The sequence below is a fragment of the Desmodus rotundus genome, chromosome 5, assembly GCF_022682495.2.
Source record: "Desmodus rotundus isolate HL8 chromosome 5, HLdesRot8A.1, whole genome shotgun sequence".
Lineage (NCBI taxonomy): Eukaryota > Metazoa > Chordata > Mammalia > Chiroptera > Phyllostomidae > Desmodus > Desmodus rotundus.
Window position 1 is genome coordinate 10848491 of NC_071391.1, and position 14195 is coordinate 10862685.

General features: G+C 36.5%; 2 protein-coding genes across 4 annotated transcripts; both read right to left on the reverse strand.

Annotated features, from left to right (window-relative positions):
* Window positions 1-1529: 1529 nt before the first annotated feature.
* On the reverse strand, window positions 1530-4899 carry LOC112309480 (olfactory receptor 10AG1). 2 transcript variants are annotated; one of them, XR_006656214.3, is made up of 2 exons: window positions 4809-4899; window positions 1530-2089 (listed from the first exon to the last, which is right to left on the reverse strand). XR_006656214.3 is itself a non-coding variant. In XM_024565645.3 (2 exons), exon 2 carries the CDS (start codon window positions 3396-3398, stop codon window positions 2448-2450), a length of 951 nt encoding a protein of 316 aa, XP_024421413.2. In that variant the 5' UTR covers window positions 4809-4899; the 3' UTR covers window positions 2121-2447. The 2 variants fall into 2 exon arrangements, 1 of the variants encoding a protein (XP_024421413.2); XM_024565645.3 differs by lacking the exon at window positions 1530-2089 and adding an exon at window positions 2121-3398.
* Window positions 4900-11347: 6448 nt separating this feature from the next.
* LOC112309481 (olfactory receptor 5F1) lies at window positions 11348-13271 on the reverse strand. 2 transcript variants are annotated; one of them, XM_024565646.3, is made up of 2 exons: window positions 13153-13271; window positions 11348-12521 (listed from the first exon to the last, which is right to left on the reverse strand). In XM_024565646.3, exon 2 carries the CDS (start codon window positions 12472-12474, stop codon window positions 11530-11532), a length of 945 nt encoding a protein of 314 aa, XP_024421414.2. In that variant the 5' UTR covers window positions 12475-12521; window positions 13153-13271; the 3' UTR covers window positions 11348-11529. The 2 variants fall into 2 exon arrangements, with proteins under 2 accessions (XP_024421414.2, XP_053781026.1); XM_053925051.1 differs by having other exon boundaries at window positions 11348-12587.
* Window positions 13272-14195: the final 924 nt, after the last annotated feature.

Below are 14195 nucleotides of genomic sequence, written 5' to 3' on the forward strand. Positions count from 1 at the left end.
AAAAGGTGAGACAGTGGCATCTGAGATAACATGGTGGACCTTGAGAATATGATGCTAAGCCAAATAAGTCAGACAGAAAAAGTTAAGAGCCATATGATTTCACTCATTGTGGGATATGAAACTAAAAGTAACAAATAAACAAGAACAACAAAACTCACAGATAGACCATAGTCCGGTGGTTCCCAGAGGGAAGAGGGGAAGGGGGCAGTGAAGGGTGAAGGGGGTCAAACACATGGTGGCAGAAGATGCCTTGACCTTGGCTGGGGAACAACCATGCAGTGCCCAGATGATGTATTATAGAAGCGCACACCTGAAACCTTTATAATTTTATTAACCATTGTCACCTACTACATTTAATTGCAAGAGACTTAATGTTACATATTGTTTCTTCTTAGTTCACAAAAAATCTGTTGTTTCTTTCAAAAATCGAAGATAATTTGGTTGATATTGAAATTTCTCTGCCAAGTGCTAAATATCCTTAAAACAATTAATAGGAGTCAGAAAGGGGGCAATGGAAGAATTTTCTTTGCTATGTAGTTTTATATTTACTGAATAAAAGTTACCTCTTTTAATTTACATATTACATTCTCTCCAATAAATCTAAACTATAAATAAAAATAATTTAAAATCATAAGTTATTTGAAATCCTGTCACTGTGAAGAAGCCAATATTTTTTTCTAATGCGGAGAACAGACTGGTCGGTGGTTGCCAGAGGCAGGGCGGTGGGATGGCAAAGTGAATGATGGTGGGCAAAAGGTACATGCTTCCAGTTGTTTTCTTTTCTCCATTGCTTTTATAGTATTTATTTTTTAAGGTTCTACAAAGTGCTTAATGTTAATGAAACATTTATTAGATTTCTTAGCTTACACAGTAAAGATCCCCTTGCACTCACTCATCACATTTGTCTTTTCTTAACCAGGGTATGTTTAATTCAAGAATAAAGGGTGTTAAAACATTGACTGACTTTACAAAGACAAATTGAATATCACTTTAGAATAGTGGTTTGCAACTGAGGGTGATTCTGTCCCCTGAGGGACATTCAGTAAGGGTTGGGGACATTTTTAGTCGTCATAATTGGTGAGAATAGTGTGCTACTGACTTCTAGTGTGTACAGGAAAAGGATGCTGCTGAACATTTTATTTATTTATTTAATTTATTTAATTTATTGTTCAAGTATAGTTTTCTGCCTTTTCCTCCCACTCCTCCCGGTCCTCCCTGCCTCCCTCTCCCGTTTCCACCCCCATTGTTATTGTCCATGTGTCCTTTATAATTGTTCCTGTAAACCCTTCACCCTTTTCCCCCATTATCCCCTCCCCTCTCCCCTCGGATCACTGTAATTCATATGGATGTCATCACCGTGGCAACTCTAGTTAACAGTACTGTATTGCATATGCGAAAGTAGCTACAAGAGGAGATCTTAATCACAGTTCTATAACTCAGAGTCCAAAATCACAGCACCGGCAGGGTCTTACTCCTTCTGAAGGCTGTAGGGGAGAATCGTTCTTGCTTCTTGCAGCTTTTGGTGGCTCTTGACCTTCTTGGTTGCATGATGCTTGGCTGCATCGCTCCAATCTCTGCTTCTATCTTCACATGATATTCTTCTCTGTGCCTTTGTATCTGTTTTCTAAACTTTCTGTGCCTGTCTGTCTCATAAGGACACTGGTCAGAGGATTTAGTGCCCACCTTAAGTCAGGATGATCTCATTCTCTTAAATGTGCAAAGGCCACATTGGCAGGTTCTAGATGAACATATATTTAAAAGGGCCTACATTCAACCAGATACACATTGATATGGATAGTTTAGAGTAAAAATTTCAAATATTTCTAATACTAAATAGATATTACTACAGCAAAACCTGAAGCTACGAGGGGAGGGACGAAGTGATCAGAGAATGGAGTGCTGAGATGATAGAGGAGGGGACACCCTTGGGATCTGTACTCATAAAGCGCCAGGGACAGCAACAAGAGATAGAAACAAGGGCAAATGCAAAGCAAACACTAAGATTCCCCCACTTCCGCCATCTTGGCTGCTGCTGGTTTTTCTCATTGGCCAAATCCAATCACAGTGCGGAGCAGGTCAGTAAACATATCTGAAGGAATGGGAAGATTAAAGAAAATACATCAGAGAACATAACTCTAATCCCTGATTATACAACACTCTCATTGAACATTGTATTGCTCAGACGATCTCCTTAACTCTCTAGTTCATAATGAGAGGAAAGATGAATTATTCAGATTAGATTGTTACAGCTGAGATAATCTGCGCTCTGATTACAGAGCAGCCCTTTCCTTAACCTCATGAAACCGAAGCCCCTGAACAGAATGTGAGGCTCCTATGAGGACATTCATGAGCATCATTTAAAAACATAAGAACAAAAGTAGTTTTTTCCTGTTGTATCTGCATGGCCAACACCTCAGCAAAGTCTTTTGTAATTTCAAGTGATTGAATCACCGTAATGACTTAGTTAGTAGTTTTTTCAGTGCCACCACGATGTCTTTGTTCCTCAGAGTGTATATCATGGGATTCAACATTGGAATCAAAACGGTGTAGAAAAGAGAGATCAATTTTCCGATTCCTTCAGATTGATTTGGTTTGGGTCGTAAATAAGTGATAGTAGTTGTGCCATAGAATAAGATGACAACTGTCAGGTGAGAGAAACAGGTGGAGAAGGCTTTAGCCTTGCCTGTGGCTGATGACAATTTCAGAATGTTGGAAATAATTTTGCCATAGGAGGTAACAATCAATAGAAATGGAACTGTGATAAATACCACTGCAACTACATAGACTGCTATCTCATTCACAAACGTGTCCCCACAAGCTAGCTTGAATACTGGGGGGAGGTCACAGAAGAAATGATTAATTGTGTTAGATCCACAAAAGGGCAGAGAAAAAATCTGCCATGTTTGCCCGATTATGACGGGAACTCCACTGAGCCAGGAGGCAGTCACCAGCTGGACACAGACCTTCTGGTTCATCACTACAGTGTAATGCAGAGGGTTGCAAATGGCCACGTAGCGGTCATAAGCCATCACTGTCAAGAGGAGACACTCCGAGCTTCCAAACATAAGGACGAAACACATTTGTGTTGCACAAGCAAGCAAAGAAATGTTTCCTTTCTGGCTCACGAGGTCCATGAGCATTCTTGGGATAGTGACTGTTACATAACAGATTTCTAGAAAGGAAAAATTGCCGAGAAAAAAATACATGGGGGTCTGGAGAGCAGGGTCAATTTTTGTTATCAGGATAATGATGCTATTGCACATGAGGATGGTCATATAGATGACTAAGAATATCCCGAATAGAATCCACTGGATATTGGGAATATCAGAAAACCCCAAGAGAACAAATTCCATCTTTGTAGTGACATTTGATTTTTCTGTTTTAAATTTGTTCTCCATCTGTAAATATGGTAAATTCAAGATGGTTAATTCATTAATGTTCTTGAACCACATTCTGCTCTCCTATAAACTGGGCTAAATGCATGAAGTATTTCTATAAGCTCTAAAATGATTTTCATCATTACCTTGCTCTGTTTCTAGGGAATATGATTTGAAACTTCAGACATGCACAGATGTGCATTTAAAATCAATCCAAGAAATAAAATTCTAGTATATTTTTTATACTTGGATGCAATGATACCCGAGAAAGTGTGCATTGTTATTTAGAGCTTATTGTGCAAGAATAATATATATTGCACCCTTATTAAGAGTAGAATTAGGACACAGGCTTTTTCTATATTTTTGTGTGGGTTCATCATTTTCTTTTTCTGTATTGATTGACTCATTCCATCTTCTTTCAATTCAAAGCTATTCTCTTAAAGTTTTGTTTAATTCATATTCAAAATGAGTTTGAAGTCCTCCCATTCATGTTTCAGTAAGAATCAATTATTTTAAACAATTCTTTTTAAGTTAAGGAATAAATATATGCAATATTAATGTTCTACATTATGTATCACTCCTACCACTTATGCTAAATATAATTCTATCATCTTGTTAAATAACTTTCACTATTAACACCTCCTATACAGTGTATGCAGTGTGTAATAAATATCAGTTAACCTTTAACTCAATCAAGAAGTATGGCTCACTCATTCACAATATTTTTATATTTATTTCCTTATTTATGTAAGAGTCTATGACCCATTGTCATATAATTCTCTTGTAACCAAATACAATTCTCTTGCTTTGTTTCCTCTTCATAATTTTTGTTAATAAAGTTGAAGTTTGAGTAAACCCTATTATTCTTTTCTCTGTGCATGTAAATGGTTGGAACATATAAATGAAACAACACACACACATACACACACATTGACATTCACATACTCAATCTCACTTCCCTTCATATTAAAGTCGTCCAGTCTCAGACAGTCAGCACTGCCTGACATTTCTGTTACACTTGATTAATAGTTGTCTGTAACTTTCCAAAACAAATATGCTTTCTGATCCCATCAAACCCACTATGCCCATCTTCCCTTCTAACCCCATCACTTGTTATTTGCCCTAATAAGACTTTGAAATAAAACTGAGAAGATAAATATTCTCTCATATTGCCTTATTTTTTCACTACTAGTTTGAAACATTATCTAAGTGAATAAGTTTATTATAAATATCATTTCTACTTCACCCATTGCTAATTTTATTTTACTTCATAATTAAGAAAGTTAAGAACTACATGATGTATCTTAAGTAGTTATTCATTTTCAGATAAAGTTTTCAGAATTTCATGTTTGTCCTTTATTCTCTGCATGTGGATCCTCAAATTTAGAACTTCTTTAAATAAAATAGGCTACCAACACAGTTACAACTTACCTGTATGGATTTGCATGAAGCTGTCTATGCGAATGCAGGTGTTTTTAACCTGTAAACTTTTTAAGTTCTCTTGCATCAGGAAGCCATTGTAATTCTACCATATTCTTGCCAGCTTCAGTGTTGGCTGCTCTTAAGTAGGAAGTAGCTCACCCTGCTCACCCTGGGGGACTTCTCTCATGTATGAGTTTAATTTCCAAATGGCTGCTTCTATTTGGAAATCATCTGGGATTATGATTTGAAACTTTCTCTGCAGATCACCTGTCCTCCTCTTTAGCCCCTTCTTGGCGTAAATCTCCCCACAATGGATAGTCCCCGGGTGAAGAAATGTCCCTTAATTGTCTAGTATTCCTTTCAAGACAAAGTTAAAAAATCTTTCTATGTATTATATTTCAGACCCTTAAAAATTGGCCTGGATTTGCCTTCCTTCCTTTTATTCCCGTGATTTATCCATATCTGGGGCATCTAGACCTTTAGAAAATGTATCACATGCTTTGTTTGGGACATGGCACACTTTTCCTCTTCACTACGTGACCTGGGTTGGCAGGATCCCTTTTCGGAAGTATAACGCTCTGTCCTTAGATTAATTTTTATAAAAATTAGAGCAGGATATACGTGCTGACAAAATTCTAGATGGTTTTATTCGTGTTATAACATCTACTCAGGCATCAGGGAAGATACTTAACTGATTCAAAATGTTAGCCATTCATAGACACAGACAACAGCATGGTGGTTACCAGAGGGAAGGGGGTGGTGGAGTAGTAAAGGTTAAAGGGGGTCAACTATATGATGATGGAAGATTTGACTTTGAGTGGTGGGCATACAATACAATATACCCATGATGTATCATAGAATTGTACACTTGAAACATATATAATCATTAATCCATGTCATCCCGATAAATTAAATTGAAAAATAAAATATAAAGAAAAATTTAAAAATTCAATATATGGGAGGTATCAAAAGCAAAGTGCAATAAAAATACAAGCATTTTAAGCAAGTCTATTTAAGACAGAAAAAAGTAACTCTTCTGTCAAAATTCTTTTCTGATTTCAGCTACTTCTGGGCACATATGGAGCTAAAACTTTATCTCCTTTAAGAATCCTAATATGCACTTCTACTTGTAATTACATTTGTTTCTATTCTGGGGTTCTGTGACTCTTGGACAGGGTGTTTCTAGAACTGCATTCCTTTTCCATTTAGTGAGCCCGCTCCTGTCTACTGCAGCAAGCCTTTCACACATTGGCCCTTTGTCCTCTTTGCTATGACTGCTTCAGTGTCAGACTTCCTTCATTTTTATTTACAAATGAGAACTGCACTCATGATTTGCCTCAAATAAGTTTGACAATTACTTACAAGCTGGGACGAATTGAATGTCCGTCCCCCATTAGAGTAGACTGATCTAATCTCTATTCTGTTATTAAGGTCAAGAATTAGAGATTTCCTTATTCAATGAAATATCACCATTAGCTGAAAAAATATCTAAAAATGAATAGTTCCTCAGCTATATCGGTGGTTGAACAGAATAAAGACACATCTTACAGTACAACTTTGTGTCAGTGATTAAGAAACTGGTTTCTTTCGTCTAAGAATCCCACTGTTCTCCAGTTAATTCTTCTTCACAGTTCCATATTAGATTTTTAGCATTCAGAGAGCTGAGCATTAATGACAAACAGGAAATAAGGAAACAAACACACTCTTAAGAGCTTCAACCCATTACTTCCACCCCTATGCTGTTCTAGAAACTAATCACATGGTCTAACGTACATATGAGAGTGTGAAGGAATGGCGTTCACTGTAGGTCAAAGAAGCAGAAATACATTTGAAGAGCGTCAAGCCAGACTCTGCCCAGTCCTCTCTGTTGGTCACTAACAATGTGTTATAGCATGCTGTAACATATATACCTTTAGATTTAAGTTTTGATATGACCTTTGCATAACAGAATCATTATGTGTAGTACATATCTATGTATTTTAGTTGATTTTTAGATATATCTGTGTCTAATGAAATATTATTTCCATTACTAAATTAGCAACATTATTGAAGCATAATCTACAAAAATTAAAGTACAGCCTTTAAAATACACCCAATGAGATTTAAAATAAGATGCAATTTGACATATATGAGGTCTTTCCAGAAAGTAGACAGCCATGTAGTATGAAAAATAGAGACATTTGTTGAAGAAGGTACAAGACACAAGAAACACTGAAGATAGGACAGTGATTCCTTAGTCCCCTTCAAAGCAGGCATCTTGGGACCTCACACAGTTCTCCCAATCACCATCAGCTCTCCCACTGTATTTTCCTGAATTTCATTGACAGTCTGAAATCTCTTCCCTTTCAGAGGTGATTTTAGTTTTGGGAAAAGGCAGTGACAGGGCACCAAATCTGGCCTGTAGGGGGACTGAGTCACCTGGGTGATTTGATATTTTGCCAAAATTCTCTAGAGATGTGATGCATGAGCAGATGCATTGTCCTATGAAGCTGCCAATGAGCAGTTACTCATAGCTGCAGCCTCTGAATCATCAAATGGTTTCCATGGAGGAATGTTCGAGCTTAACGCAGAATTTGATGCAGATTCATTGCTCTACTTTCTCAGTCATTTTGAATGCGATGGCCACACAGTACACACGCTCACTCAATGGTGTCTACCACCCCCACTGACTAGTACAGTGAAGTTGTCATTGTTTACACCTGTGCATTGCAGTCCACTCTCCTTGGCTGCCAGGTTACGGGATGTTGCACTAACAGTTCTCCTTATATTAACAATAGCTGGACTTTTCCTGATAGATCTCATATATGTACATGTGTGAAACCATTGCTACAGTCAAGATACAGAACAATCATATTACTCAAAACATTTTTCCTAATATTCCATATTTGTAGTTATTAAGGATATTGAACAGATTTTTATAATTTTACAATCCAGTTGATTGCTAGTAACATACAAACAGTTGAAATGATGTTAACATTTAACAGCATATCCTTGCTCAAGTCATGTAATTATTTCAGTAGTTGTTTTGTAGATACCCTAAGATATTCTAGGTAAACAGTCATAACTCTACCAAGACAACCACTTTTTTCTTTGCAATTCTAACTTATTTTCCCTTACTTCATTTGGAGTTTCTTATTTGCTTATTTATTGAGAAATCTGTCAATTAGTTAATAAATATTTGAGACTTTAAAAGAAATATCTTCTTTTCATTGCTTCCTCATTAATTCTAGTGTATCCAGAGAAAACATTCCAAAACTTTAAAACTTGCGAACACTGCTCTGTCAGGCAGCATACGGACTGTCTCTGTAAGCCCACCAAGTGCTCTTGAAAGCGTGCCCAGCATGCCTTTTGTGTGGGATATTGTTCAGATGGCTCATTCCCTCACTGCTTTTTCAGTTTTCCACAGGTGAATGAAACATGAATGTGAAGATTTCCTCCTGTGATTGTAGAATTGTCACGTAATTACTTTTAGTGTTAGTCTCTGTATTTTGAGATTCTGTTTTTAAGTACCTACGAAATTATGATGTTTGTATCTTTCTAATAAATTGACCTTTTCACATCAATGTAATACACCTGTTTATCTCTGTGATACAATAGGTACTCAAGTTTTTGTTTATGCTTACTGTCCGCATGGTAAAATTTTCCTATTCACTTATTTTTAATTAATATATTCTAGCTTTAACATGTGTTTCGTGTAGATAGCACATATTTGATTCTGGCTTTGTAAAGTATCCTGTACATTTTAATTGTAGGGTTTAGTTAATTAACATTCAATGGACTTGGATGTATTTGGAATTACTTTCAACTTACGTTTTCTTTTTTTACTGTTGTTCAAGTGCAGTTGTCTCTATTTTCCCACCACCTTGGTGTTTGTGATTCTTGTATATTGATTCTTTTACTCCTTCCAACATGTTTGCTTACTTTTCCAACGTTGCCATGAGTTTTGTGAGCTATTCTCTATCTGGTTTCACTTTATCACTGATGAAAATATTGAGCAAAACATAGCTTAAAGACATACATTTCAAACTTTATGAATTTTAATAAATAGTCAAAAACCATTGAATAAGGCAAAACAGTGATTGATATGTGTACATGTGGGAAAAGTAGTAACAGTAAATATTCAAGTTAAATAAAAGACAGAATATTAGAAAAGACAGAAAGCAATGGAGATAATATAGCAAAGAGGCAAAAAAATATTACATTCATAAGGGAGGTTTTTAATAAATATTGTTGAATTCTAAAGAAAGAAGAGAATGATAAAATCACACTCAATACAAAAATTGAAGTATCTTAATGCTTTTATAATTTAATTATTTTAAGTTAAAAAGAATAAAAATATCTGGAACTTTTTAATATAAATGCATTGAACAATAAGCAAGAAAATATGATAAAAACATTTTTGCAAATATAAATGGATTAAAGCAAAGATCCAAATTTATATAAGAAACCTATACTCAATGAATTAAAAAGTAATAAACATCATTACTGATAACAGCTCCCAAAGTTGAAAACACTTGTAGACCTTTTAAATGAGATGAATTAAATGTAGGAGAACTGAATTGGAGAATAGAGAACATGTCTTAAAGTATGATAGGTCTAAAATCCCAAATCTCAGAATAACCAGATTCATTTTCCAAACACTGTTTCTGTTTCTGTTTTACTGGAAATTAAAGGATTTAATGGAAAAAGTATATTAGCTTTTATTTGTCAAACATCCTAGTCCCATATATGATTCCATAAATAAGCAAGGCAGGGAAAGCACAAAAATCTAGCCATTACACTGTCAGCTGGTAGAGAAAAAGTAGGAGCTACTCAGGAAACAGTGGACCACCTGTGAGAACAGCCTGGTCATTCTGCTGCAGGCCTCCCGAGCCAGGTAACTGCTGTAGACATACGGGGTGAGAGCAAGGCCCACAGGTGCACAGACGACACCAATACCTTCACGAACATTGGTTTGGCCAAGGTCACCTACTTGGACTGAGGGACATATGAATGGTCAAGTTGGGTCACCCCTTAGTGACAAACCATAAGTTCTGCTGTGTCACATCCCAGATGAGTTATTCATCACATCTATCAGGTGCAACTTTGGCAGCAAGGGAAAGAGAAATGTGGGAAATTTTCCCTGTAACAACTGTTAACATTGCTGTCTCCTTAGCAAGCCCTGGCCCACACTCAGTTTCCTCCAGGGTTCTACTAAGTCTGCTCTCTGTCTACCACCGTATTAATAATGCCTAGATTTACTACTGAGGTTGATTATAATTGATTTTTATTGACACTTGGTAAGGCATTTCTACATGCAAAAAATCTGTGAGCCTATGGTAAGTGATATGTGTCAGATTCTTCCACTGAAGTCTTCATGCATTAAACTCTTTGCAACAGCTAAATGTGTATGTGCGTGGATTTCTGAGAGTGTGTCAATCCGGGAGACAGAAATAGAGAGAACTGGAAATTTTTGAGGTGAAGGGAAGGAAATAGAATGATAGTAATTGGTATAATCTAATCAGACAATGATATTCTTGTTATCACACGTTTGTACAAATCACACATTTTTTTCCTTTGATGAATACACAATACTACATATAATTTTTAATCAATGTCACCCCAATAAATTCCATAAAAAAGAAAAATGAAAGAAATAAAATTAAATATCTTTAATTACACTCATCCTTTCTGTTATATTATAACCACTCAGTAAATTTTATATTAAATTTTCTCATTTGAGTATCATTAGGAACTTATGGGATCCACGTGTTTATTTATTCCACATAATTACTATAATTATTTGTATTCTTTGTGTACGAACTGTCAAACTTGATGAATAGTCCTTGCAGCCCAAATGTATTTGAAATTATCTTTGCTTCTGGAAAACAATACATATTCAAGAGCCCTTCTGAGTTTTCTTAGTTCTTTAAATGAAGAGTGATACCCGAGACTAAAATCTGGGTGCTAGATAGAGATTTCTTTTGTTTGTTTGTTTGTTTGTTTATTTATTGATATTATTCTTATTTATTAGAATACATATGAACATAGGGGTAGTGAGGAAAATAAAAGCTGGAAAGTTTACAGTGGCGATTAAAACTTAAGGCTTGAAATTTAAGTATTTTTCCAGGAGATAATTCAATATTTTAAAATGGATCTTTATTTTAAATTCACTGCAGTTTGACATGTGATGTACAGTAATCGCTTAGATATTACATATGGTGGAAAAAAGAATACGTGCAGATGTGAGGGGCGTGGCTCAGGGGATCGAGTGCCGGCCTCCCAACCAAATGGTTCAATTCCCAGGCAGGGTTGCAGGCCAAGTCCCCAGCTGGGGGCACACGAGAGGCAACCACACATTGATGTTTCTCTCCCTCTCTTTCTCCCTCCCTTCCCCTCTCTCTAAAAATAAATAAATAAATAAATCTTTAAAAAAATACATGAGGAAAAATAAATGCATAATTACAAATACTATAGCTAGTTTTAGATGATATTGTGACTTTTTCTCTAAATAGTCAGTCAATACCTTTCTTTCACTAGAGAAGATTTCATTACAAATAAGCCTGAAGTTTTAGGACTGAGTGAAGATACAGAATGGTTAGAAGAAAGATACATGGTCTTCTATAAGTCTGATAATACACTTGAATATTACAAAACATAATTACTTAGAAAATATTCTAATGAAAAGCTGTAGACTTGAGCGGGCATGAAAGTTCATAAAATACTCTGCTGGTTTGAGAAATATAACCAGTCACAGAAATGAAGGGACCCTTTTCCTTGTAATTACATCCCATAAAGCTTTCTTTACATCCTTATTCCTGAGGCTGTAGATCAGAGGATTTAACATGGGGATCACCACTGCATAGAACACAGAAGCCACTTTGTCCTGACCCAGGGAGTAGCTGGAAGTTGGTCTCAGATAAGTATAGATGGCGGTGGAGTAGAACAGAATTACAGCCACCAGGTGAGAGGCACAGGTTGAGAAAGCTTTGTGCCGTCCCTCCCCGGAATGCATACGAGAGATGGAGAAGAGAATGTAGGAGTAGGACATGAGGATGACCAGCAGAACCCCCACCATATTCACTCCAGCAAAAGTGGAAAAGATGCTTTCATTCAGGTGAGTGTCAGAACATGAGAGCTTAAAGAGTGGAGGGCTGTCACAAAAGAAGTGGTGGATGACATTGGAACCACAGAATGGCAACTTGCTCACATAGCTTGTGTTCACCATGGAGTTCAACAGTCCCGCTGTGAAAGCCCCTGCTGCCATTTTCAGGCAGACTGTCCTGGACATGACCACAGGGTAAAGCAGAGGGTTGCATATGGCCACATAACGGTCATAGGCCATCAGCCCAAAGAGGAGGCATTCGGTTGTGCCCAAGGCGATGAAGAAGTACATCTGCAGAAAGCAGCCAGCAAAGGAGATGGTTTTCTTCTCTGACAATAAATCCACCAGCATCTTTGGGGTGATGGTGGACGAGTAAGACATGTCCACAAAGGACAGGTTAGCCAGGAAGAAATACATGGGTGTGTGAAGTTGGGAATCAGTCCTGATTAAGAGGATCATCCCAGCATTCCCGCACACTGTCAGTGTGTAAATCACAGAAAAGAGCAAGAAGAGGATGACCTGGAGCTCCAGCGTGTCTGCCAATCCCAGCAGGATGAACTCAGTCACCAACGTATAATTTGTTCTCCTCATGTATTACAAAGACAATTTCCTTATACTTACATTAGGTTAATGGTTTCCTTTTACAAAAGTTAATGGGAAAAATAGAAATCTTAATGGAGACATTTGCACATGGAAATAGAAACCTAGGATAATGTAGCATAATAAATAAAGTTACTGAGGTAGGGGGAAATTAGTGGACAAACGGACAAGAATTTGAATTCATTCAGCAATTGTGTGTAATGAACCTGGTTTTACACCTCTCACACTCCTGGTCAAGTGCACACAGGGCACCTCGGTTTCTGCAGCAACTGACACAGATTGTTCTCTCTTTTCTCTTCCAGCCCACATCCGAAGTGTGAAGGATAAGAATATCCTTGTGGAAGTTCACCAGTTTTCCAAACAGTATGGAGTTTTAACTCAAATACATGTTTCTCCGCAAGACCACTCTGTTTATGCTTCAACTCCCAAGTTCATTCATTGCCTTCTGAAAATATCACTCATGTACCCATGTAGTAAAAATTGCTACCATTTCTAATAACCAATATTTGTACACCCATCATATCCTGAAGAATGATTTTGTGATGTTTCATCAAACTATTGCTCTAGTTACAATGTACACTGTCAGAATATTGCCTTGTGGCCAGCAATACCTGTCCACTTGGTGAATGAGAGCATTGGATCCTCACAGCTTTCTCCCCAGTGCCTTACCTGTGCAGTCTTCCCTGTTTATCAGCAGTTCTGAGTTGTAGCTAAAAGGCTTTTAAAAGAAAATTTTTATTTTTAAATGATATGAAATGCAGTGAAAATTTGAATTACCTATTTATAAAAATTTCAGACACCTTCTGAGCAAATACATGTTGCCCCACTTCTATTTCGTTTTCCTAAAAGGAAAGTGGGTAACCACAGGGACCATATTATAGTATTTCTTTGTGGAGTCAAACCTCCAGGAGCAGAAACTTTGTCTCAAGAGAAAATAAAATATAATCCTTTGCGTATTCACGGAGTCAAACATTGCTTTATGAAGTGGTTCCTGATGACTGTTTTACCTAAAGTCTTTGCCAAAGTAGAAAATAATTCAATTGCCCATTACATTGCCTCTCTTTCTGTATTTTAGCTTATTCCAAGTGAGCATAGCTCACTACCAAATTATGCTTCTTTTCAGTGTATGTGGTGTGTGTGTCTATATGTGCCCCTTCCATTTTCTTGGTAATTTTACCTCTAATTCAATTCTCTTCTGGAGTGAAATTAATGAGAGGAGAAAACTAATATCACTTGCACAACATTTAAGGCAAAACTATTCCATGAACAAATAGGATATTGAAGAAAAACCTAATTTCTTTTTTATGATTTTAAAATTGAGGGGTTTTTTTTGCAATTACCCATATTTCACCATGTATAATGCATAATTTTCACCCAATTCTTTGAGGGAAAAATAAGGATGCACATTATACATGGGTAATATTAGTTCTGTGTCCATATAAGTGTTTTTAAATCTTTTACTTATGCTTATGCATTAAAAGTGTAGCTCTAGAAAAGAATAATGATATATGTACATAAAAATAAATGCTACAATTCCTTTACAACACAAAAAAATCAAGTATCTAAAAGTAAATAAATAAATAAATAAATAAATGAATTAAAATGTAAGATTTTTTCCATGAAATTTTGGGCTACAAATGTGGGTGAGTGTTGCAAATGGGAGTGAAATAGAGGCAGCAAAATATGGTATTACCCATAATTCTTATCCTACA

Excerpts from the sequence above, each read along its gene's own strand:
- LOC112309481 (XM_024565646.3), bottom strand. The coding sequence starts at position 12,474 with ATGAGGAGAACAAATTATACGTTGGTGACTGAGTTCATCCTGCTGGGA.
- LOC112309480 (XM_024565645.3), bottom strand. The coding sequence starts at position 3,398 with ATGGAGAACAAATTTAAAACAGAAAAATCAAATGTCACTACAAAGATG.